The sequence below is a fragment of the Mirounga angustirostris genome, unplaced genomic scaffold (assembly GCF_029215605.1).
Source record: "Mirounga angustirostris isolate CCGP_5_RB_7025 unplaced genomic scaffold, mMirAng1.0.hap1 SCAF_17, whole genome shotgun sequence".
Lineage (NCBI taxonomy): Eukaryota > Metazoa > Chordata > Mammalia > Carnivora > Phocidae > Mirounga > Mirounga angustirostris.
In genome coordinates, this window is record NW_026991725.1 from 40532837 (window position 1) to 40558914 (window position 26078).

The 26078-nt window shown below is 57.8% G+C and overlaps 1 protein-coding gene across 1 annotated transcript in view; it reads left to right on the forward strand.

Moving 5' to 3' along the window:
* Positions 1-5533: 5533 nt before the first annotated feature.
* SEPTIN9 (septin 9) overlaps positions 5534-26078 on the forward strand; it is a 151836-nt gene continuing 131291 nt past the window's right edge. Inside the window, exons 1-2 of the mRNA XM_045888369.3 lie at positions 5534-5630; positions 19860-19916. Of these exons, the coding sequence (XP_045744325.1) occupies positions 5612-5630; positions 19860-19916 (76 nt within the window). The 5' untranslated portion in view covers positions 5534-5611. The remainder of the gene's footprint in view (positions 5631-19859; positions 19917-26078) is intronic.

The window sequence follows — 26078 nt, forward strand, 5'->3', positions numbered from 1 at the left end:
TCACCATCCCCCTGCCCTGACCCCTATCATCGTCCCAGCCTGGAACACTGACTCAGGCTCCCCCTGGACTCTGGCCTCCTCCTGTCGTTTGCAGTCCAGCTAGACGGCTATTCCAGAGTGCCAGTCTGCTCATGCCAGCCCCACTTCTCCCTCTTAGAACCTTTCCATGACCTCCCGTTCTTTTTTAGGGTAAAGGTCCAAGTCATTAAAGTGCCTGTGAGGCCTGCTTCCTCCACCATCTCTCCAGCTTCTCTAGGCTCAAGCCTCCTTCGTCCTCCTCCAGTTCCTTGCAGGGACCACATTTCCTCCCCCCACAGGGCCTTTGCACAGGCTGTTCTCTGCCTGTTGTCTCCTTCCCCTCCGTTTTTCCTGGTTAATCCTGGCTCATCTTTCTGACCTCAGCCCAGTCCCCCCTCCTACAAGAAGCCCTCCCTGACCCCGGACCAGATGTGAAGCTTTTAGTGTATACTCTGACTTCACCTTCTTCTATGTTGGTTTGGTTAATGTCTGTTTTCCCGACCCAACTAGGAGCATTAGAGGGAAGGGGCCATAATGAGTAATCAAGAAATATGTGTTGAATCAGCCAATGAAAAAACAATGTAATTAAGAGAATAAAGCTCCTGACACATATTTGCCAGAGTGCTTTCCGGACATGTGGGAGCCACGCACTCTCCCACAGTGCAAATGCAGGTGTCAGAGCGGCCACGCCTTTACCGTAAACTCTGCACATGCAGCAAGGCCTCAGTCATCTAACAAGTTCAAGCTCAGGGATGGCACAAGTTAGAGAACAGTCAGCAGCAGATATGCTGAGCCGAGCTGAAGAAGCAAAGAAAGCCACACACCTGGCGTGACCGGGGCCGGTTAAGAACAGAGGACAGGAGCAATCCCCCTGGATGGCTTGTCAGAGCCAAGTCTGACCACTTGGGCCTGGAAACCTGGGTGGGATGTCCAGGGAAAGGACTAGCAAGACGTTGACGGAAGACAGAGAAGAAAAGGTGAGCGGAGGCAGGGGGCACGGGCGGTGGCTGGGGCCGGAGGTCTCAGGCCGGCAGACGATGCGGGAGGTGCAGTGTGGGGAGCATGTGAAGGCTCATCTCGCTGGCATCTGGGCTGGGAAGACCCAGAGACCAGGACTGCCGACCAAATCGCCACTTGTGGCCTCCTTGGGGCGTGCCGCTTCTACGATGGTCCCAAAGCTTGCCTGCCTCCCGGTATTCAGGGCGGCCACCTCCGTGATCAGATTACAAGCTCATGGTTTCCATCTTTCCAGCAGACCGTCTTCCCTTGATGGAAAAGTTGCTGAGTTGGGGAGTCCCACGTGTCAAGGAGCTCAGTTCTAGCTGGTGCAAAACTGAGGCCTTCAGTTTAAGAGCCTCCACGGAGCTCAGTTCTGGCAACAACCGCATGAACTTGGATGTGTATCCTTCCCTCACTGAACCTTCAGATGAGACCCTGCCCCAGCCAGCCCCTGGACTGCCATCTATGAGACCCTGTGCAGCCCCGAGCCCAGCCCAGCCACGCACATATTCCTGACTCCCAGAAGCCATGCGATGTTAACCATGTGTCATTTTAAGCCACTAAGTTTGTGACAATTTGTTACACAGCAGTAGTTAACGGATACACTCCCTGTGCCTTGGCTTCCTCATCACAAAGAAGTCTGGAGCGGCTCAAGTTTAAGGGTTATAATGAAACAATAGGCTCTCCCACATTCAAAGGGAGGGACATAGGGAAGAACACTAAGGTCACAGTGTGGAAGGGGGATGGAGACAGTGCCGTGGCCGTTTTTCGGAAATATGCTCTGACACGGCCCATCCTTGGGCCACAGCAACCCACATGCTCCCACATGCAAAGTACACTCACCCGCCCCCAAGACCCCTGACGTCTGGTCCACGTGCTTTGGGCCCAGACTCCAGGTGCAGGATCCAGTCTAGTCCTTAAGGCCACCTGGTGCAGATGGGTCTCTGGGGGAGGGTTCCTCAAGTCCTACGCCCCTGCCTGGGGCTGTTCTCTGAGTCACACTTCCTCTTTCATAAGAAAACAGAGTTTGCAACTGAATAGCTTTCTCAGGCTGCTTCCTCCTCTAAAAGGCTGAGAGTCCAAAAACCTCTTTTTTCATTTTGCCTCGTCTTTATCCCATTTAGTCCAAACCTAATTCCTTTAAAACCTTGGGGGCTGCCTATGTGTTCATTTAAAATCGGCTCCTTGCATTAAAAACCCTACCCACAAAACTTTTTTAAAAATGAATAGACTGTGTGTGTAAAGAGTTGTTTTAGGGTTAGAGAAAAGGGGAGCAGAAGGCACAGAGCGTTCCCGTGGGCCCCGCACGGCCCCCCACTCCGCCCCCAGCATTCCCTCTTCTTCACATCTTGCATTCGAGTGGTACATTTGTCACAACTGATGGGCCAATATTGATACATGATAACTAAAGCCCACAGTTCACATTACGGCTCACTTTTTTTTTTTTTAAAGACTTTTATTTATCTATTTTAACGAGAGCACAAGCAGGCAGAGCGGCAGACGGAGAGGGAGAAGCAGGCTCCTCGCTGAGCAGGGAGCCCGATGTGGGGCTCAATCCCAGACCCTGGGATCATGACCTGAGCCGAAGGCAGTCGCTTAACCGACTGAGCCACCCAGGCGCCCCCACGGCTCACTCTTGTTGCACATTTTTCCCTGAAGTCTTCCCCAAGGATCTGACAGTCCCATCTGGACTTCCTTGTTCTGAGGCCCTTTCTTACTTTGAGAACCCTTTGCTGGCTGCAGAGACAGTTCCAGCTTTTCTCATTTCCTCGCAATTCCACTTGAAACTCAAATCGTTTGCTCTTGGTTCATCTTTCTCCTTTGTCATTTTATTATAGGCAGAGCCTTCTGCCTCCCCCTGGAAAGCCCCTTAGCTAGATCATCAAGTTCGCGAGCACACTTTCCGTCTGTTTTCTATACCACTGCAGACAACAGCTTTGCTAAGCTTTCTGCCACCACTTGGTGAAGGCTTCCTGTCCACCAGAGGGCCATAGCACTCTTTTTTCTTTTTTTTTTTTTTTTAACATTTTATTTATTTGAGAGAGAGAGAGTGCACACGAGTGGGAGGGGGAGGGGCAGAGGGAGAGGGAGAAGCCGACACCCCACTGAGCAGGGAGCCCTATGCAGGGCTCAATCCCAGGACCCTGAGATCACGACCCTGAGCCGAAATCAGGAGTCGGCGGCTTAATCAACTTAGCCCCCTAGGTGTCCCCATACGTTGCTTTTCTAATCAATACATCCGCCTCGCAAGCTATGTAAGACATTGTCATTACATTTATAGGAGCAGAAACTGAGACTCAGAGACGTCATATGGCTTGTCACAAGCCACACAATAGGTGAGGGAGCTGAGTGTTGAAAAAAAGTTTTTAAAACGTGGCCAGCACAGTGGCCTGGGGACGTTTCCTGATGAAGCAACATAGCAGTATGTGAATCAGTAACTGTTAAAGGTGTCATTTAAGATGATCTTGAGCCATGAGAAAGTTTGGTATACTCTATTAAGGCAAGTGATTTTGTTATACGTTTTATTAGAGGGTGTCCATAAAAAGAATGAAAATAAAATTTTTGTGCTTAAACAACCTTCATGCATCTTGAAAGCCATGCACTTGTACAGAACACCTCACTGCCCCTCCTTCCCTCCCTCCCTCCCTCTCATCCTTCCTTCAGAGTCTTGGGAATGTTAGATGTCCTGAATCACTACAACCCAGGGGTTCCTGGTTCCTGGGTGCCCAGGTACCTGTGAATTATGACCCACAGGCAGAAAGGTGAGCGTCGAGAGAGGGGCCAACCCAACAGAAAACATCCTCCATGACTCCAGGATGCAGCTACTCTGAGGATGGATGAGCACCGGGGCATCTCTGACGTGAGCTAAATGAAATGAACAAAGCCGACAATTCGACAGACTCTTGAGAGGTGGTTGGGCTCCGGGAACCAGAGGCCTCAGTGTCAGGGCCGTACCGTGCCTTCTGGCTGAATCAGAACAAAGCTTGAATTTGCACACATGGCAGTTAGGGGTGTTGTGTTAGTTCAAGTGACGACTGGGGGGGGGGGGCGTGGGGGGCGTGGCCATCCCAGAATCTACTGACAGCTGCTCATAATTCATCTATATCCCCAGGCCTGGGGCTGCTCACCTCCTTCACACCCCTGCCCTGCCTCAGCCTACCATCCCTAGATAAGGAGTGGGAGGTTGGCCCGGGCAGAGTCCAGGGTCTACTCTGGTCCAGTTGACTCTAACCAGGGGTTGGGGAAGGTCACCTCGCTGGACAGATTTCTGACGATGGGGAGCAGGTGGGAAGGACTCACCCACTGAGCCACATGTACCCGAGTTCTCATTTATAAGGGTTGCCCACTCCCTGGCGGGAAATAAAAACGCTTCTTGGACCCCCATGGAAAGTAAAGGAGAAGAGGGGAAGAGAGTGTTGATGAAGCTAAGCCTACTTTCTCCTGTGTGCTGTTTGGGATGGCGGCCAGGAGCAGGCAGCGCTGAGCCCTTACTGAGAACTTGCGTGGATCTCCTCCACCACTCCTGTCTTACCTGGGGGCCTGGGCTGGCAAATCTGGAAGGGCCGGCCGGGTGCGTCTCTCTGCGCTTGTGAGACATCGCGCCTCGGGCTCCGCCAGGCCCTTCCCTCTGCCTGGAACAGCCTGCCTCCCCAAACCTTGGCTACCTGGCAGATTCCTACTCATTCTTTAAAACCTTGAATTGGCACCACCTTAATACAACTCTGGCATCATCCTCTAGACAAAACGCTTCACTTTCTTCCTGTACGTTAAAAAAAAAAAAGTTTTATTACGGAAAATTTCCTTAAGGATACAAAAGCAGAGAGACTTCTGTACAACTTTTGCCAGGGAATGCACACTCTCATCACTGCCTGTACTACACGGGTTGGAAAGCCGAGTGTCCCCCTGCGTCTGCTCTTCAGAGCCGCGCACAGTACCTGGAATAGAGCGGATCAATGTTTCTCAGATGGGACAGAAATGAGCTGATACAACGCGCCCATTTTACAGATGTGGAAACTGAGGCCCCCCGCTCATCAGAGGAGTCGTGGCAGTCTGTCTTTTGACTCCTAGACAGGTAGAGAGACAGGTACCCGGCCCACCCTGCCCTGCCCTGGGCAACTAAACTGGAGTCCGGCTCTGCCGCCCCCCCCCCCCCGGGGGGCAGGCCCGCTGGGCCACCGCCTCGCCCCTCGGCCTGAGCGCGCGGGCCGCTCCCCGCGCTCCCTCCTTCCCCCGCGGTCACCTGGGCCCCCGCGCCCGGACTCGAGCCGGGGAAGGAGCTGCGACGCCCCGGGACCAGCCCTTCGCGCTGGGGGGTGGGGGTAGGGGTGGGCGGTGCAGGCCGGCGCGGGCCACGAGGCGTCCGCACCCTCGGACGTGCTGCGTCGGGTGCAGGGTCGGGGCCGCAGGGCCGCGCCAGGTGCAGCGCGGGGCGGGGCCGGGCGCACCTCCACGGGCGGGGGCGGGGCCGGGGCGGGGCGGGGCCGCCCCTCCTCCGCCCCACCCCGCGCTCTCCGGGCCCGGGATTAGCGACCCGGGAGCCCGCGCCCCGGGGCCTCGCCGCCACTTTCCTGGGAGCGGCGGCCGCGGCGGCACCATGAAGAAGTCGTACTCAGGTGGGCGCCGCGGCCGGAGCGGGGAGGGTCGGTGTCCCGGGACGAGCCCCTCTTACCTGAGCCGAGGCGGTGGCGGGTGGGGACGGCGCGGGCCGTTGCGCTCCCGCGCGTGGGGCCTTGGCGCCCGGCCCGTGTTCGCAGCCCCCGCGCCGGACCCGGCTCCAGGGCCCTCCGGGCGGTGAGCCCCTCGACGGACTCGGCGCTGCCCTTTGCTCCCAGGCCGCGGGGCCTGCGCGCGGGTCGGGACCACCGGTGAGGGGGGCGGGGGCAGGGCGGGGGGGGAGTCCTGGCGCTGAGGCCTCTGACCCCTGTCACGGCTGGCCCCGCTCCCGACCTTGCCCAGGGTCCCCCGCCGCCGTCAGCCACTGCTCGCTCAGGTGTCTGGAGGGGCCGCCGTGGGGGCCGCTGCCCTCGGCTGGCCGTGCTTCCGGCTCGCCCTCCTTGCCCCTTGCGCCCGACTCTCCAGGCGCCGCCCGCGGGTCCCGGCGTGCGCGTACGGGTGTGTGTGCAGGGGGTCGTGGGGTGGAGGATTTCCTGGGGCTCAGCCTCCAGGGCTGCTGGTGGCCCAGGCCGCAGCATCCTTTCTTCAGATGAACTGTTTGTTACCCCTCTACCCGGTGGAGCTTGGGAAGTTCGCCACATGGGACCATCCAGCAAGGCCCGGGCTTAGGACCGCGGGTTCATCCGGTGGGTCTCAGAGTGCGTCCCCCACCCCCGGGTGCTGGCATCCTAACTCCACCGGCAGGTCTAACCTCACACACGTGGGGGAGGCCTCACTGGCTCGCATCACTCTGAAGTTCCATTTCACAGATGGGCCAACTGAGGCCACAAGCATGGAAGGGCAGACAAGGGTAACCCAGATCTCTCTCTCTCTCTCTCTTTCTTTCTTTCTCTTTTCTTGTCTTTTCTTCGTGGTCCCCCCACCAAAGGATCCTGGCAGGATCCGTTGTCCTCAGTTCTCAAATAATAAGTAGCATCTCCTCTTTTGCTCACCTTGCAAACTGTGTTCCTCCCCTTAATCTATTTGGACATGAAGTCTTCTGCCAAGGACTCATGAACTGATTTTTACTGATAAAGAGGACAGCATCATGGGACTTAGTTGGAGCTGAAGAGGCCATTCGGGCCACCCCCCTGCCTTTGGGCCATTTCTCAGTCTCCTGCTTTCCGTTTTCAGGAACTGAAACGAGTAATAAAGAATAACTTGTCTCAAAGAGGGTTACTCAGAACTTCCTTTAAAATACTCTTCTGGGTCAGTGGCTTAGAATTTCAACTTTTACCTCCTTGTTGCAAACAGCACGGCCCTTCAGACACCCCCGGCACAGCTCTATCTTGGGAGCGTGGGCGCGTTGATGTAATGGGGGGGGGGGGGGCTTCCAGGTGGCATATGCTGGGATTTGGCCCTCGGCCTCCCTTCCTCCCCAGCATGCTCCAAATACTTGAGATGGTTGTGGGCATTGCTGCCGTGTGCGGCCCTCTCCCTTGGATCGCTAGCCCAGTGCATCCCAGGGACCTCGGTTGGCTCCCGCCCTAGGCTCCTTGTGCTTCACCTCCTGCTGGTGGGTCTGGACAGTGGGGGCGATATGGGTCCTGCCAGGTCATAGGTCCTTGGCATTTTCCTGGGGAGCCTTTGAGACCTCCGTGGATGCCAGAGGGCCCCTGAAGCAGGCTTGGGCTCCTCTCCTCCAGGCCTTCTCCCCCTCCCCCCCAGGTAAATTAAAAAAAGAAAGATGAAGCTTTGTGTAATAAATGGAAGTAGGGTTTATGGGGTGAGTAGGAACTAGCTCTTGTAAAGGCAGCCTCCATGGCTCCTGTGTTTACCTAACGGGGCGGGGCCCTGGAGGATGGGAGCAGGGAGGGCTTGGACCACTTCCAGTTTGTTCCCCTGCTGGCAGTGGTCCAAGGCGGGCTGGGTCACTCTGTTGCAGTTGTATGGGATTGGGCTGGAGGGGCCTGGCCCAGGGGCGGGCTGGCCTCTTGGCCTCGTTCTGAGCCTGTCCCAGTTCTCTTGGTGCTCCCTGTTCAGAGGGGTGCTCTGCAGAAGTCAGACTGACCCCTAGGGAGCATCAATGCTATGAAATTAAGGAGAACCCAAACAGTGTTAACCCCCCACCCCAGGGCTGAAAATCCAAGGACAGCTGAGAAGGCTTCTATTTTCTGCCTGGACTGAGTGGGATCATTGCTTCTGGACCTATTTATGGGCTCAGAAAGAAATCAAGTGTTTATAATGGGGTCCTCTGTAGAGCTGGTTTTGAGCACTCACGAGTCTCTGAAACGGGGAACATTTTTAAGCTATGCTTTGGGGTGCATCCCAAGTGTCTTGGGGCTGTACGCATTCATTGAACACACGCCATGCGTTGGGCACCCACCGCCAGGGCCGCGAGGGGACAAAGATGCTGAAACGACGGGGGTCCTTGCTGCATGCTCACAGGGGAGACGGGAAGCAGGCGAGACACCAGCTGGATGACACCCGCCCCCCCGCCCCCCCCCGCCCCGACCTGAGCTGCAGGCTCCAAATGCTACCAAACACCCTGGAAGGAGGGATCCCAGGCCTCACGGGAGGTTTGAGTGGGAGGCAAGATTGAACTGGGCCCCGAGAAATGAGAGGTGGGAGTAGGTGGAGAATAAAAAAGGGCTTTCCAGGTGGGGAACAAAGCGAAGGCCCACTCCAGCCTTTTCCTGGATCCACCTCACCTGCTGTTCTGGTCCACAGGCAGCGTGGCCCAGGGGCCAACTGCAGGGCTCCTGGAAGCCAGTCCTAGGCTGGCACCTCCTCGCTGTGCGACAGGGTACTTGATCTCACTTCATTTGTTAAACAGGGTTGATGCTGATTGGTTGTGAGGATTGCATGAGCCCCTGCGTATAAAGGCCTGGAAGCCCCTGCCCTGTACCTTGGTGGCTGCTACCGTCTTCATCATTCTTACCAGCTGTAGGAAGGCCGAGAAGGCCATATGTTCCTCCCCTTTCCCAGGAAGCCGGGAAGATGCCCGGTCCTCCCTGCACCCTCTGCTGCTTCGGAGGCCAGGAGTGAGGCCCAGGCTTCTCCCTCAGGCCCTCAGCGTTGGAGGCGGCTGTGGTCTGAACCCCCCTGGTTTTCTGGTGGTCTGAGTTTGGGGCTTCTCACTGCACGTCGGGTCATGGGGACCTGGCCTTTCAGTGTCCCTGGCTCCCCTGGGAATCCTCTTGGGCACAGGCGCTTACCTAAGGCCCACAAACCACAGAAACGGGGAGCAGGGGCTGGGGATTGTTCTGCGGGTGCACTTGGGAATTAGTCTGAGATTCTGTGTGGCTTTCAGGATATTCCCAAAGGGGTACCTGGCCTATCAGACGTTAAAGAGCCTTCTCCAGAGGCCTGGGTAGGAGGCTGGACCCCAGGGGAATGGCCTGAAAGAGACTATGTCTGGGCTGGCCCCTGGGAAGTGCAGCCTTCCTCACACCCAGTGCCCTAGAAGCTGACTTATGGGACGGGAGAGGAACCTCTGAGAATACTTCCCCAGTGAGCTAACCCCGGGTTGCCCGGTGAGCGTGGGCAGGGGGCTAAGGCAGGGTTCTTCCTCTTCTTTATCCCGGCCCCTCCCCCCACCCAGTCCTCGCTGCCCCTTGTCTCCTTGAGTCCAAGCCTGTTTGCTCTGGCTCATTTGGGGACCTGGGTAGAGAGAAAGAGCTATGAAGTGCAGTTAGTCTGTGGCACCGTGGACTTGTGCCCAGGACCGTGGGACTCGTGGACCCCTGGAGCCCCCCAGTCGTGAGCAAGCTGGCCGAGCCTGAGACCTGGGGCCATCCTTCTTGCGGGCCCGTTGCAGAGGTGGGGAGGCACGCTCAGGCATGGGTGGTGGGCCTGCTCGCCCTTCTGGCTCACCCCAGCTCCCAGGCACCTGCCCGGCAGCATCTTCCCAGCCAGCCCAGAGGGTTCTGAGAGTCCACTGGCATGCACCTGAGTTTGAGGTAGCCCACCTTCTTCCCGGAGATCCACCCCCTCCAAGTAGCCAGTTCGAGTCAGGACAGGTGCAGAGGGGACATGGGATTGCCCCTCCGGAGCAGAGGCCTTGAGCCCATGAACCGGGCAGACATGCTCAGAGCTCTCAGGAGGGTGTCAGCAGAGGGCATCTCACCTGAGGACCCAGGGACCCCACTAGCAGGAAGAAGGCTCTCCCCACCCCCCACCCAACCCCTTGGGCAGCGCTGTGAGACTCTCCTGCCCATCCCAGGCTGCCCCACGTGGACGGGACCTGGGGGTGGGGCCTTGTTTCCGCACTGCTGTTTGTCCATGGGTAGCGTTGCGTGGGCCGTGCAGTTTGTCTAAGATGTGCTTGATAAGGAAGGCTCAGCACACAGCAGCGCAGGGCCCAGCCTGGGGCGAGGAGCGCCAGTTCCTGGGCGGATCCTGCTGGTGGCCTTGGGGGTGGGCAGGTTGGAGAGAGGCCCCAGGCCCCAGGGGTGTGAGCCTCTGTGTGGGGAGGGAGGTGACTGTGGGGTTCCTGGCTCTCTCTGTTGGAGCTATTATCTTGGAATGCCCAGCTCTAGGCGTGGCCTGGGGAGTGGCGGGGGGGGTGTGTGTCTGTGGGTGGGAGAGGCCTGTGCAGAGCACACGAGGGACCCAGCCTCCCAGAGGGACGGGGGCTGAGCTGTGGGGTGCCTGTCTCCCCAAGCTTCCTGGCCTGTTTTGACTCTCCTGTGGGTTTAGTCCCTCATTGCCAGAGCGCTGCCGAGTGCCAGGCTCTGCACGTCCTTCCTGCTCCCCGGTGGCTCTCATTGACGCTCAGCAAGGGTGGCCTGGCCTTGGGTCCCCAAGGTCGAGTGTGGCACTCTGCTGCCAGCCCGGTTTCTCTCTGCCTTATCTCCCTGTCCCCGCCCGGGGCCCGGGTCCCTTGCAGCCTGCGTGAAGGGGGGCATTGAGCGGCTGCCGGCTGCCGGCAGAGGGGACAGCGGCCCCCAGGCGTCTTGCTGTCAGTGGCCTTTTGGAGGCTCTTTAACAACTGAGCTTTGTTCCCGGCCGAATCTGACCTGGTTCTCTGGAGCGTGACTGCTGGCTGCCTGCAGGCCTCCAGGACAGGAAAAGGGGCAGTGGCAGGGAGAGTAAGAGGATCCGGGTCACAGGGTGGCCCTCGAGCCCAGGCTGCCTGCCTTCTCTGGCAGGAACGCGCGTCACCGGTCATCCTCCAAAGGCTGCTGGCTCCAGGCCCCACGCGGCAGGTGTGGGCCCCACAAAGTGCCGGGTGGGGGGAGGAGGCCTGGGAAGACCTCCGTCCTGCTGGCTGACGCCCCCTGGAGAGTCAGGTCTTCTGCTGGCCTGGGGTTTCAGAGTGGGGCCGAGATAGGATGGGGGGGTGGCGGGGGGCGGTGGTTGTCTGCTGTCCTCTTTCTGGCTCACCCGGGGCAGCTTCCGGGACGTGCAGTGACGCCTGGGTGGTGGCTGGGCCTGCACCTGGGAGCCAGGGGCTGGTCACACAGCCGTGCGAGTCCCTGAGAGCTGAGCCAGGGCCCCCGGTCCTGGCCCGGCCAGGCATGTTGGGGCAGCAGCTGAAAGGCGGGCGGCAGCGGCCGTCTGCCCGTGCTGGAGATCGCTCCTGGGGAGCGTGGTTACCAGGAGGGGCCAGGCAGAGGTAGGCTGGCAGGCGGCCTCGGGCTTGGCCCACACCTCCATCTGACCCGCATCCTGGGGCTCTCACAGACGTGCCAGGGACCGTGCTCCTGTTTCCCCCCAGCAGGATCAGATCCCAGTGGGAGAATAATGCTCCTGTAACCCAAGCCACTTGGAAGTGGGTTAAATCCAATCCCTGTTGTCTTCTAGCCTGTTAAGGACTAATCCGCTCAGAGGGATTTGGGGGTTAGTTCACAAAACGTGCTAAGAAAACCGTGACTTTGGCTCTGTATCCGCAGGTTCAGGGGCAGGTGTGTGTGTCGAGGGGCAGGTGTTGGATGGTTGTTGCACAGAGGTGAGCCAGTGTAGACGCTGTGGGGGACACAGGTGGTGGCGTAACCTCCCAGGGCACACCGCGGCGGCAGCGTGAGGCCTCCTGGCCGGTGCGGTGAGGGGCTGAGGGGCCGAGGCGTGGCAGACCCTCAGCTCTGGTGAGCCAGCCATTCTGGACGGCAGCGCCTTCCTGCTAGCTGGGGCTTGACGCTCTAGCTGCCAGACCTCTGCATACAGTTTTGGGGTTTGTTTTCTTAAAGAAAAGCTTTCTAAAATACACACTGTGCGTCTCTCCTTTCTCTTTTGTCTTTCCACACCTGCCCCCAGTGGTTCGTTTTGTTCATTACTTATTGCCAATGTGAACAGGAAATTGCGAGAGCAAATTCTTCAGTCCCATCAGTCATAACTTTGATTTCTGTGTGCCCTCGGCCATAGGCACAGCATTTGGTTATCAAAAGGATATAATGTATTTTCCCAGAGGTAGGCATTCCCTACGAAACCATTTTAATTCTGCTCTTTCCACCTGAAATCAGATCTCATGCATGGACTGCAGAATTCTCACTTTACTGGCTCTGCAGAGTGCATGTCCCCTGATTGACTTAACCATCCTCTTACTAGCTGCTGACGCTGACCCTCTTCTGGGATGGTGGCGAGGGGGTGGGGGTGGGCACGGAACGTGCCTCTAATGGAGGGTTCTGTGCTGAGGTGAAGATGTTACAGTAGCCGTGCTCCCAGCTGTGGCACATGGGTTGTTTGGATACTGAAAATTTCTCCAGGTAATTAGCTTAATAAAACACTGTACATGATGACTCCTTTTTTCCATCATTCCTGGGATTGCCTCCAAAACCAGAAGAGTGTTCTTATTGCAGCATTCTGTAAGGAGGCTTGATGAACCGAAAATGCCATTTGCTCTGCTTATCAATCTGCTTCGAGGACTGACTTGTTTAAAAGATCAGCCCTGGATCCGAATGGTGGAGCCCCAACCCTCAGTGGGATGATGTTTGGAAGGGGGCCTTTGGGAGGTGATTCTGTTTAGACAGTCTTGAGGGTGGGGCCCCCATGGTGGGATTGGTGTCCCTATAAGAGGAGGAGACTCCAGTGTTCCCCCTACTCGCCATGTGAGGATAGACAAAAAATTTTTTTTATTAAAAATCAATAAAAGCAAAGACTGGCGAAGCCTTCCACGTATCCCGGGGGCACCTACCTCCTGCTCCGTTCTGCTGTAGTCAGCAGTTTCTCATGGCTTCTCGATTTTCCCTCGGGTCCACTGGCCCTTTGTGAATCTGCTCGTCTTTCTCACGTGTGCAGTTTGTTCATGGTGTGTGTTTCGATGTCTAACCGGGACACAGAAATCACTCGAGGACTTGGAACAGAAGCACTTCCATGTAAGGTCTTTGCTATACGGATGATGGAAAGAAACAGCCATGGGCAGATCCACCTTGTGTGGGGTCTATACAACTCTTAAAAAAAGTATGAACATGATTCCTTGTTTAGAATGAGGAAAGAAATAACACCGGATTGTAAATTTTATTTTATTTTTTAAAAAGATTTTGTTTTTAGGGACACCTGGGAGGCTCAGTCAGTTAAGCATCTGCCTTTGGCTTGGGTCATGATCCCAAGGTCCTGGGATGGAGCCCCACATCAGCTCCCTGCTCAGCAGGGAGGCTGCTTCTCCCTCTCCCTCTGCCTGCCGCTCCCCCTGCTTGTGTGCATGCACTCTCTCTCTTTCTCTGTCAAATAAATAAAATCTTAAAAAAAAAAAAACTTGTTACCCTTTAAAAAAAAAAGGTGTGACTTCACACAGAGTTTGTGGTACTGCCACAATTTTTGCCCTACACACACAAGAATTCTGATATATTCTATCTCTAAGATTATTTCTGTTTTAAGAAAGAAATAGGAAAGTATGGGGCATTTGTAACTTTGTATTTATTTCTGACCAGAGATACTTTGTGTTTTGACTCCCCATGGAAGAGAAGTGAATTCTCTGCTTACAACTTTGTGTCTGGCGATCAGAATGATTTTCCGTGGACTTTCCCGTGGCCTAGTTTCTGGCTCTGCACATTCTACATCTCACTTTCCCGCCACTGCCCACATTTTTCTGGCAGGCACTCAGGTCATGTTCACATCTTATCCCTTCTGATTCCGCACAGCAGACAGATTGGAGTGGTCATCGGAAGGAGTGTTGCTGGACTGCCACCTGGGGATGGCCAGCAGGCCCCTAAGTAAACACAGACATGCCTGTGAGCCATGTAGATACAACCCAGCTGAGTCCAAACTATGTATGTATATCTTCCCATCCAACTTGTCCTTGGCGGGAGCCCCCGGATGCCAGCCCCCCGCCCCCCAAGTACCTTACACAGGAGGAGTGTGATGGGCAGGAACTCAGAGTGGACATAGACAGTGATTTTACCTGATTGGGTATAAGATATTTTCTGTTTTGCAAATTTTACAAAAACGTTTGACCCTGTGGGTGTGTTGTTAGGGCCCTTTTCATGCCAGCCAAGGGCCCTGAAGCTTCAGGTTCCTTGGCTTCCTGGAGACAACCTACGGATTAGCCGCAGGAAGCCACCACCCCTCTCCCAGGTCAGAGGGTCAGAGGGAGGAGGTCATGTCCCAATCCACGATCACCTGATGGTAGTGGGGCAAAGGTGGGCCTGCCCCGCCGGAACTGCAGCTTTCAGCAGAGACAAGATCTGCTGCTGGAGAAACCTCCCAAGGCAGAGAGAGGGGAAGGATCTACCCTGTTTCTGCCTTGCTCCCACCTCTCAGTCTTCTCCCAAACCCCCCACTGGTTGGCAGGCCTGTGGACCACAGCTCTTCTGCCCCTCGAAGGAGAGCCTGGGAGGGGCGAGGAATGGAGGAATACACTCACGCTTAAAGATTATCTGTTGTTTATCTGAAATTCAGGTTCAACTGAGTGTATTTCATATGGCAATGTAGTTTATATGGGTGGGACCCCAGAGTCCAGATGTCTAGGGACCTTGGTCAGCACCGATGGTCATGTGACAGACCGGGCTACCTGGTGAGAGCTGAGCAGAGCCCCCCATGTGCATAAGCTGTTGGCACCTTCCCGACCCGTGAGCCGGACCCCCGTGTTGGCTCCCCACGAGGCTGTGAGGGCCGCCAGGAGAGCCCAGGTCACTTTTGGTCACTGTTGTATCCCCCAGTCCTTGAATGGTGCCCGGTGCAGGGTAGATGCTCAGTAATATTTTCATGAGTCTGCATCTTGTAGATACAGAAACTCAGGCTCAGAGAGAGTGAACACTGGCCCAAAGATGCAGTCAGAGCTTGCGACGTGAGCGGGAAGGCCTCCCCACCTCCCCAGCGCCCTGGATAGCGTGCACTTCTGCGGGCAGCAAAGGCGGAGGCTGGGAGAAGAGGGAGGAGCCTATCTCCTGATCTCAGGTTCTTCTCAAGATAAGCCTAGAATTTGACTCTTCACTCCCACCCGCAACCCTTGACTTTGCTGAAGCCCTTCCCAGCTTCTGTGGGCACGTGTGCCGTAGAGAAAGAGGGGTGAAGACTGTGTGTCCCGGGACCCCCATCCTGGGATCGGAGGTGGAGGGGCGGGTGGCTCCGAGCCAAGGTCGCTGCGACCTCCCTGTTCTTTCCTGAGAGACTCAAACTCAGGGGTTTGAAGACAAAAATTGAAAATGGATTCTTTTCTGTTCTTTATTGAAAATGGACGTTTGTGCAAGTTTTCATAGTGTCTCTTCCTGCAAAATGGTGACTTCTTGATTGGAGGAAGGTACTGTCCTGACCTCATTTGTTGTTGGCACAGAGCAGAACCGGGTGCATGTATGTGTATGTGTGTGTGTGGGGGGGCGTCACCCTCCCCCTGGGTCGGGATGTCCCGGCTGTGCACGACCCCAGAGGGGCTGGGCACAGCCGCCAGATCCTGGGCAGAGACGTGGCTCTGACGCTGTGCATGGTGTTGCAGTCATTAAAATCATAACTAATAATAACGGATGAACTCGAGAGTCTAGTGAGATGCCTCAGTGCCTGTTGAACCATTTTGAACTTGTAATTTACTGGGTCCCATCATAAAACCTTGGCCGGAAGGAAGAAATACAGGGCCTTCACACCGACTGCACCCCTGCCTGCATCCCCTGTGGGGGTTGCACGCACAGGGGGATGCCCAGGAGACAGGCCGAGGGGCTCCCCTGGCCTCACGGCTGCTGTGCCGGGTGGGGCTGCAGCTGGGCCGCGGGGCGGAGGGCAGCACGGGCGCCGGGCGGTTTCCCCGGACCGGTTTTTGCTGCCTGCAGGTGGGCTCTGCCCCCGGGCTGCCACGGTGGCTCCGTGCCCCCACCCGGCACACCCTTTCTACCAGGAAAATGCTGCCCGGGATCCCCACCTGGCCCAGCCCTGCCCGGGATCGCCACCTTTCTCTCCAGGACCAAGGAGCCCCCGTTCCTGGTCTGGCATCTTCTTTCCTGCTCCGGAATGCTGCGATTTCATTCGGTTTGAGACGCCGGCCAGGGGTGAGTCCCCCTTTCTGCCCTCTGCTGCCCTCTGCCTCAGTCCCGCGGGCTCGGGGCTCGACCCGGTACACTTTACTGGTGTGTGTCACTGGTCTGGAGTTTGTGACCGCTTATGAAACGGCCTTTGCACCCAGCCTCAGAGTTTCTGGGGTGCCCGGGTCTGGGAGAGCACCCAGATCCTGAGTTCCCCCAAGCGTGACTGTTCCCTCTGGATCTTACACTAACTTACACTTTGTTCAAATGCATCAGCTCGGGGCAGCCAAGCTTTGAGAATTCCTAATTCTAGATCCCTGGGTTCAGGCTGGCGTATGTGGCTGGTGAATAATAAGCATAAAAATAATTTTAAACTTATTATGATTATGATTAATATGCTACTAATGATAATGATTATATAATTTATCGAGTGCTTACTTCGTGCGAGGCGCTGTGCCAGGTGCCCACAGTGCGTGGTGTCGTTTAATCTTGGTCACTCGTGTGCGTGCACCGTGCCCTGTCTGCGGGCTACAGATGGGGCAGCCGACCCTGGAACGGAGACCTCATTTCCCGGGGGGGTGGGGGCTGCAGCTAGCGCCTGGCGAACCCTGGATTTGAACCCTGCGCCTCGGACTGCCGGCTTTCCCGCCTCCCGGGCCTCCGGGAACTCCAGCAGTTGGGTCGGGGATGACTCCAGACGGCCAAATTTCAAATCGCCTCCTCTCCTTCAGAATATGTTTTATTTTAAAATCACATAAAAATAACTCAATTCTCAACTGGAACAACTGAGCCCTTAGATGGCTTGGAGGCCTTTCCGGCTCCCTCTTCGCTGGACTCGAGGCAGGGCCTGAGGAGTGAGGTCCAAGGAGCTGGATTCCAGTAGCTCTTGGCCGTGGGTCCCTCCCAGGCGGAGGCCTGGCCGAGTGGGCGGCGCTGGGCGGGGAGGTTGTGCGAAGGCGGGAGCCGTGGGCCACCACCTCCCGGGCTCGGGAATCAGCATGCCCAGCATCTTCTCCATGCCAGGGGCTGCCTGGCACCAGCCGCGTGTTTTGGGAAATCGGAAAAACAAACAGCATAAATAAAACAAAAACTCCACCCAAGAAATCCGAGACAGATGCTGTTTTCCTCCTAGCCGCCACTCCAGCCCCACCCCGGGTTTGGGGAGCAGAAGGGGGCTTGGAAACCAGATGCCCGGGGCGGGGGTGTGGAACCTGAATGGGACCTCGTCCCTTTTACCTTTGCCGGAAGCAGGATAGGGGCACGGGTGGGTGTCCAGCTCTCTCCAGGGGGAGTCGCAGCCGGAAGCGAGTCAATCCACAGGAATGTTGGGCCCATTCCTTCTCTGTTCCTCACCCCGTACGGTTTCCATACTGGGGACTCGCTGGATTCACAGGCACTGCTGTGGCTGACTGATGCCACTCTTAGCCGGACAGTGGGACCCCTGAGTGGCTCGTGTATGTGTGTGTATTGGGGGGTGATGATGAGATGGTGATTCGCATGGGTTGTTACATGCAGTGTAGCTCCCATTCAGGGGTGTGGAGAGAGGTCACAGCCATCGTGGAAGGGAGGCCTGCCGAGGCCGGGGATGCCCTCGCTCACGCCTCAGCAGCTTTGGGAGCAGGGCCTGTCCCCTCCCGCCCTTCCCTGCCCTGGGCAGCCCACCAGAGACATTTCAGGCCCACCCTCTCCCGGTCTTAAGAGAGCTGTCCGTTTCAGAAGTCCAAGGCAGAAGCTGCCCGCACAGGCCTGAGGCCGTGGTCCAGGCTCCCTGTCCAGCAGGGCCGGCCTGGAATCCCTGTGCTCTGGTTGGACGTCTGAGGAGGGAAGGTGTTCATCGCTCAGCCGTGAGCCGATGTGCGTCAGAGTAGGTGGGCACCGAGGACAGATGCTTGTGTGTCTGCTGGGTGAGATCACTGTATCAGTCGGGGTTCGCCAGAGAAACAGACCAGTGGGGGAACGGGCTCATGTCGTTATGGAGGCTGAGGAATGCCTATGGGCTGCCATCCGCAAGCTGGACACCCCGGTGTGTGTCCCAGTCCCGACCAGGCCGAGAACATACTCCCTTGCTTTGTTCCGTGCATGCCCACCACACTGGGGGGACGGCTTGCTGCATTTAGTCCATCGATTCAAATGCTAACCTCATCTAGAAACACCCTTCCCCACGACACACACCCCCAGAAACCATGTTTGGCCAAATGTCTGGGCACCTGGGAATGCAGTCAAGTTGACCTGGTGTGGCTGGGGTGGGGTGGGGGGCTCTGTAGGAGAACTTGGCATCTGGGGACGTCTGAGCCTCCCTGCCCTGAAATGGCAGTGGTGACACCTGCCTGGTGGGGGTGGGTGGGGAATGGACACGAGCTCGTGACTGTCCTAGGGCCTCGGCACGTGGAAGTGGTCATGACCGCCAGCATTCCCCCCGGCCTCCTGCCAGGGTCAGCTTGGGCCTCCCTGCCTCCTCAAAGCCTCGCTCGTCACTTCAGGCCCTTGAATCTCCTGCCACGTGCATCTCTCGGCGTTGTTTCGTGGTGTGTGGGTTCAACATTTGGGGCACATCTTGGGGTCCTCCCCAGCCCTGGAAAGAGGCTCAGGCTTAGCGGCAGGTATCTGTCAATGCTAGACCCTGCAGGATGCACCGCACCCATTCTGTTGCTAAATCCAGCTTCCTCCAGACGTGGAGAGCATGTGTGTCCCCGGGGAGCCGGGCATGAGGCCAGGTCTGCAGGTCGCCCTGCTTGGAGCTCTGGAACCTCTAGGAACAGCGCTGGCTGCATCCACTCCCTGTTGCCCATAGTTTAGGAGTGGGTTTGTGGAATGAATGTGGGAATAAATGAATATTCCAAGAGACTCTCCGGAGGACTGCAGGAGAGGAGTCAGCACCTCTGACCCCAGCGTTCTGGGTGGGTGTCAGATGGTGGAGGCTGCAGGCAGGTTTCTGGGTTAACCCGGGGCCCCTTCTCCGCTCATCTTGCTGTCTGCGGGGAGGGCCTCTGCTGGCCAGCATGGGGTGTCCCTACAGCTTCAAGGGATGGCTTGGTTGCCCAGGCAGCCCGCTTCCGAAGCAGCAGGATCTGGCAGCAGTCGTGCTCCCCTGCCACTCCCATGGGTCCCCTTCCTGGCAGCCCCGGTTTGCTTGGCTTAGCACCTCCGCAAATCCCCTCGAGTCGGGACTTGCCTGCCGTAAGCCTCTCCGGGAGCACGCACTGGTCCAAGGGTGTGTGTGCCGGGAGAGTGCGCGTGCAACACGAGGCCGTGTTAATCTGGGGCTCCGTCCTTGTTCCCTCCTGGGGCTGTGGGAGAGAACAGCTCATCCTCCACCCTCCCAAATCCAGCCCGGCTCTGCCCAGGCCCAGAGCAGAGGGGGCTGGGTCAGGGACTCTGGTGCAGGGACATCTCAATTCACAGTACAGGTAGACGTGCATTATCCCAGGGGGTGGCAGGTGCCTGACTGGGTGACAGCACCCTCACCATCCTGCAGACAGTCGGGGTGGGGGGGGGGCACACTTGGCCAAGCCCAGATTCTGGAGGTTGATGGGACTTGGGTTCATTCTGGGCTCAACTCCTAGTAGCTGTGTGGCCTCAGGCAAGTTACTCAATCCCACTGAAATTCAGCTGTGAAATGGAGTAGTGAGAGTTACGTGGGAAATGTGTGCAAAGGGCTTGGCTGGTGTCCAGAAGGCAGTGGCTGTCCTTGTGGGTAGCTGCTGGGTCTGGGTGTCACCTGGGAAGACCAGGGCCGCTGGCCCCACAAGGAACTGGTTTCTGGTCCTGGAGCCCATTGCAGGAGCAGAGGTGAGGATGTGCCCTGTGTGAACCACCCCCTAGCGGCCTCGTGTGACCCTTGCCCTCTGCCCCTGTCTTTAGGAGTCACACGGACCTCCAGCAACCGTCTCCGGAAGCTCGGCGACCCCACTGGCCCAGGTAAGTGGCTTGTTCAGCCGTGACCCCCTCTGTTCTTCCGGCCCAGCACTCCGTCCCGCCTGGCCTTCTCGGGTGAGCGGGGCCCCTCGCCTGCGGCCCAGGGAGGCCCTGTCTTTGATGGCTCTGATTCAGGTGGCTTTCAGGCCCACTGACCACAGCTCTGCCGGAGGTGGGCCTCGTGGCGGGGGGGCTCTCTGTAGGGAGGCAGCTCTGGCTCAGGGAGCAGGCCCGCGTGTGCGGGCCAGAGGACAGAGGGGAGAGGTGGATGTGGATGCCGTAGGGCCGCCCCTGCTGAGGCACTGAGGGACAGGTGGCCCGTGGCGGGTGGCTTTGACCCTGAGCAGCTCAGGGCCAGTCGGTCCACGGACCACTGCTGCTCCCTGCAGAACTGAGGGGGCTCCCGCGACAGAGCAGACACGCAGCGAGGAACAGGTCACAGAAGTGGGCTCTCGGTGGTGGTCTTGGCCGAGCTCTTCTCTCTGCTTTTTCTCTGTGTGTCCATGCGGGTGGCCTCTTTCCAAAGAGGACATTGGGGCCCAGAGATGAAGGATGAAGGGACTCACCTCCCCTAGAGCCCATATCCTCCCTCCAAGACAAGCCCTGCCCTGCAGAGCTTTCTGTGATGGTGGGAATGTTCCACACCAGCCGTAGGGGCCACGTGACTCTCGACCACCTGAGAATACATTAAGTTTATTTTATTCATTCAATCACTTGCGTAGAATGACTTAATTAACGTATTTTAAATTAACTTCCACATAATGTCTACATGTAGCTAGCAGCTGTGAAATTAGACAGCCCCGGATCATTCTGGCTACCCCAGAATTCCTTACCCAGATGTTCCCGAGCCTACTTCCGGGGCCATTGCAAACCTCTCTGAGGGCTATCCGTCAGAGGTGTCACCTGCCCGTGGGCTGGGCACCCCCAGGCTCGTGGGGTGGCCGAGGGGCAGCGCCTGGCAGGGAGTGGGGGTGGCAGTATTAGGGGCGTGTGGATGCATAGGCTGGGATGTCCCCACGGCTGTGTCTGAGGCCCCTTGTGGTGCAGGATGGGGCCGGGTGTGGAAAGGGAAGGGTGACGCCCGGCTGGAGGTCTCCAGGGCGGCTGAATGATTCACATCCGTGGTTAAGCAAGAGCTCCGCCCCCCGCAGCCGCGCCGGGCCACTAACCACTGGACTGCCCAGCCGCCCCTGTCTTTCTGGGGAACTTTTCTCTGGGGCCCTTTGCCTCTGCAGCTGGTCTGCTTCTCTGCCCTTCCAGCAGCCGGGCTGGGTCTAGGGGTCTTGCCTTGTGCTGGGGCTGGGGACGGGCTGCTGAGCTCGGGGGTTGAGGTCTCGGGAGACTGGCGCCCTGGGCCGTGGGGACAGTCTCCGCTGGCCCTTGCTTCCCTGTGCTCAGACCAGCCAGTTCTGTGCCGTCAGCACTTGGCAGCCCCTGCCATGGCTCCGCTTGGAAGCCTAAGGCATAATTTGCCGAAGCCCAGAGCTGCAAGCTGGTGATCTGGGTTTTGCTTGGGACCGCCTGCTGACACACGAAACCCTCTCTGTGGGGGCCTGTGCGGGCTTTGCCCCGGGACACCCTTTCCTTGTCTTCCTGGCTCCTCTAATCCCGGCCATCCTGCAGCTAAGACCGGGGTCCCAGCGGGGTTTTCCCTGGAACCCCAGCCTCTCAGCCCGCCCCTCTGACCCTCGCAGGATCCCCATTTAGAGCCGCCGCCCTTCCTTCCCTCCCCCCAGCCTGACCTCTTGTCGCACATGGCCCGGTCGCCTGTGTCCGGGACTCCAGACCCCCAGTGCTCCCAGAGGGCAAGGGACTATCCCAGCGCATCCTCCATGAGCTCAGATTCTTCACGAGGCTGTGTTTGGGACGAGGCCGGGAATGGCCGATTCTGGTACAAGCCACAGTCCATCAGCTCAGGCCACACCCACGGTCAAGCCTTTGACGAGCTCACTCACTTTCTGCCCTTTTTTAAAAAACGGAATTGGTAGACATATAAAAAAAACCTGTTAAGACTAAAATAAACCAGCCATGCACCCACCATCCCTCTTGAGAAATAAGGTGTTCCAGGTGCGCTGTGAGCCCCCAGGTGACCCTCTCCATGCCCGTCCCACCAGGGTGACCACCTGTTTGAATTCAGAACCGGTCACTGCCGGGCACGTCTGTGTTGCGTGTCTGTGGACGACACGCACCTCGTCCTGCGGATCGGCAGCGTCACATCGGGTGTGCAGGGGGAGTCGGCCAGTAGTTGCTCTTTGCTTTTTCACGCGACAGGATGACTTTGAGATTTATCCACTCGGGGTGTGTGTAGCTTTGTTCATTTATTTTGACCGTAGGCGAGGGCTTCTCTGTGTGGGCAGGCAGAGTTACCTACCCACTGGCCTGTTGTTGGAGGTCCATGGAAGGTTTCCTCTGTTACAGACGCTGCTGGAAACATTCTCATGTGTCCCCGTGCACACGTGTGTGTCCCCAGGCGGATCGTCTGGGCTGAGGGGATGCCCACACTCAGACCTCCCAAGTGGCCTTCCAGTGTGTTCTCCCACGCTCACCCGCTTGCGGTGCCTCGGGCAGCCTCTCTGGGCTGCTGCCTCCGGGCCACTGTCTCTGGCCAACCTTTGCCCTGGTTCCCACAGCTCACACAGCATTTCCCCTCGGTCAGCTTCTCACCTCCCGCGGCCGGCCCAGCCGGCTGCCCGACCGTCCCCTCTGGGGCTCCTCAGAGCCTCTCCTGCCCGGACATCCGGTGTGTTCTGGGTCCTGCTTTTCCTCCTTCAAATACCTCTGAGATGGGTGGCCTCATCCCTGCTGTAGGGGGTTGGCTAACATCCCCCCGGAATTCATGTTCACCCAGAACCTCAGAAAGTGGCCTGACTTGGAAATAGGTCTTAGAAGCATGATTAGTTAAGGACCTGGAGATGAGATCCTGCTGGAGTTAGGGTGGCCCTAAGTCCGACGGCGGGAGTCCTTACAAGAAGGGGAGCAGGGGAGCAGGCCACGTGAGGACACAGGCAGAGATGGAGTGAGGCGGCCACAAGCCCGGGGACGCCAGCACCCAGAGCTAGAAGATGCAGGAAGGGTTTTCCCGAAGCCGCTGGAGGAAGCTGGGCCTTGCCAATACCTTGATTTTGGACTTTGGCCTCCAGAACGGGGAGAGAATCAGCTTCCGTTGTTTTAAGCCTCTTCCTCTGTGGTGATTTGTCACAGCAGCCCCAGGAAGCCCATGCACCATCCCCCTGGACTCGTGTGGGCGGACGACCCTCTCCCCACAGGAGGATCTCCCTGAAACACTGCTGTCTGGACCATGTCTCTGCCCTTAATGCAGGTGCCCCATGGGATCCCCTGCAGTTGCTCCCGCCTCACCCCCCCAGTCCTTCTGTCTGGGCTCGCACACCCCTTCCTTGCTCTGGGCCCGGTGAGCTGTCTGCCTCATGCTCAGGACGCCCAACTGTACGCACAGCCCGGCTGCCATCATCACGGCCGTGTGGGCAAAGGGAAAGAGTGTGCCTGGGCCTTGGGGAGCTGCTCAAGGAAGACACAGCCAGAGTCCGGCTGCCCGGGGCCCCCACGGGCACCCCTCGCTGGTGCTGCCCCTCGCACCCATGGACACCTGCTCCTCCTTCGTTCCTCTCAGCTCTCAGCCTGGCCATCCGCCCAGGTCCTGCTTGAGGAAGCAGGAAATCTCAGCATCGTCCTTGACCTTTGCCCCACCCCCAGCGCCCTCAGGTTGGCAGGTCACAAGATCTTAGCAACTCCCCCTTCCCTCAGATGACCCTTGGATGGGCTGCCTCGTGGCCTGGGCCTGGGCAGGCATCAGTGTCCCTCCTCCTCTGTACCCCGTCTCCCCACGGAGGCTGCTCTATTCCCATTGGCCTTCGGTGGCATTTACTAAGACCCGCCTGCGTGCCCAGGACTGGGCCACAGGCTCCATCCGTGTGATTATCCGAAACAGACCTGATCATGGGCTCTTAAAGAACCCTTAGTTCCCTTTTCCCCACAAGTTAAAGTAAGCCACACAACAGTGTCCATGACGCTTCCCAGCCTGACCCGTCCCCCCTTCCAGGCTCTCACTCCCGCGTCCTCCCTCCTTGGTCTGTGCGCTCTCGCCTTCCCGGGCCCACAGCTCCAGGATGGGCCCTGCGCCTTCTCATCTCTGAAGGCATTGTCTCTCTGGGGTAACTGTGACCCAACCTGTCCATCTCCAAGGTTGGCCTCAGGGGTTTCTTTGTCCTCCTGCCCACAGGGCTGGATGTTCTTACCACACATGGCTAGCAGGCCATACATACTGTTGAATTGAACTTGATAGGACAAGCTTGGGATGGTCGGCCAAAGAACAAGTTTAAAATAGAAATGTCAGCCTTCTTTTGCATTGGCTGGAAAGTAGCTTTTCTCTTTGTCTTCTGGTGAAGAAATTCATGGAGAATGCAGTGTCTCTGGGGAGGAGGGGTTGGGAGAAGCACACCCATGCATCAGTAGGCACACGTGGCTGCCATATTGAAGGCGATAGATAGAGAACGTTTACGTCATCGCAGAACGTTCTGGTGGGCAGTGCTGGTCGGGAGAGTCTACACGCTGGATCTTCAAATTCACTGTTCTTCCAGCGAGCATTTACTGGGCACCTAGTGGGTTCCTGGCAGGAAGTGAAAGACACCAGCTCTTCAGGGGAGTTTCCAGTATTCTCGGGAGAAGTTTCAACCAGGGGGCCCTGGGGCAGACGCTTCTGAGAGCCTGGCCTCCGTACTCCTCTATCCCCTTACAGTCGGGGGCCTTGGGCTCCGGCCGGGCTGCAGCCCAGGGTGGATGGCTGAGCGTGAGGCCTGTTAGTGACGGAATTGGGCCCCATCTGGGCTGCCTCTCGCCATTGTCTTGGTTCCCTTCCACACTGCCCTGGAAGAACTCCCAGAGCAACAGGCCGGTCCAGGCTGTTAGCACCAGTAAACCCCGCAGCTGTCCCCAGGGCAGAGAGGAACTGGGTTGTATTTATTTAGGAACAGCCGAAACTTGCTGCACAATAAAGAGTGGAGAGAAGGTTCCTGAGAGGAATGTAGCCGCCCGGGCCCAGAATCCGCCCCGCTCGGGGAGGCTGCCGGCGGCCGGGCTGGGGCGGGCTGCCCACTCTCCTGGCAGGTACGGTAGCCGAGGCGGCTATGGGAGGGTCAGCGGGAGGGGGTCAGGATGGAGCGCCTTTATTTTTAACTCAGGGAAGCAGACTTGAGTGGTGGAGTCTGGGGATGAGCAGGAAATGAACGGAAAAATCATTTTTTAGAGTGAGAGTTCCCCGTATCGTGGAGCTGATTATGGAGGATTCGCGAGTATCTGCATGGGGGCGGGGGCCCAAAGCCTGAGCCCAGAGCCTCAGAAAGCCTCCTTTCAGCCGGGCTCCTCTGCCCCCACCGCCTCACGGCCCCTCCTCAGAAGGCACACCGGGAACGAGGCCACGTTGGTCCTGGGGCCCCTGCTGCCCACATCATGGGAATCATCCTCCTGGCCTGGTGGTGGGAGTCCGGGGCACCCCGGGAACATCTCTTAGCTGTGTGTCCTCTCCCCACGGGGTGCAGGGGGCTTGCAGCTGTGCTTCATGAGGGGGCCTGAGCCATGTCTTTAACGACAAAGCCGTCCTCCAGCTCTTCCTCCTCGCCCTGTACCACGCCCTGTACCATGCGCCTCGCTGGGGATGGGAACATCGATGGGAGTATGCAGATGGTGGGTACAGATCTTTTGGGGGGGTGAAGGACAGAGATACCATCTTGAGGACTGTCTGGAAGAGGCTGTTGGGCAACGATGCCAACCCCAGGACGTGGGCTGGCTGGGGTGGCCGGGAGCGGGGGCAGTTTCCCAAAGCTGTGGCCGTGGGGGGGTCCTGCCTCCCCCAGATGGCAGGTGTTGGTCCAATTTGGGAAGTGCTGGGTTGAAGGAAGCCAGCCCCCTCACAGGGACTACTCATTGCATTTACTATGCTAATATGCCGGAGGAATCTAAGGCAGGCTTCTAGTTTTACGTAACCACAGAGCCATGTCAGTGGAGGATGGAGCCACGCGGGGAACCAACTTTGGGGATGCAGGTCCGGCCTGGCCTGGAAGGTTGCTTCCCACCCCCCCCACACACCCCCCCGCCGGGGCAGGGAGAGTGCTGGTGCCTAGACCGGGCCTCGGTGAGCCCTAGGGGGTTGGC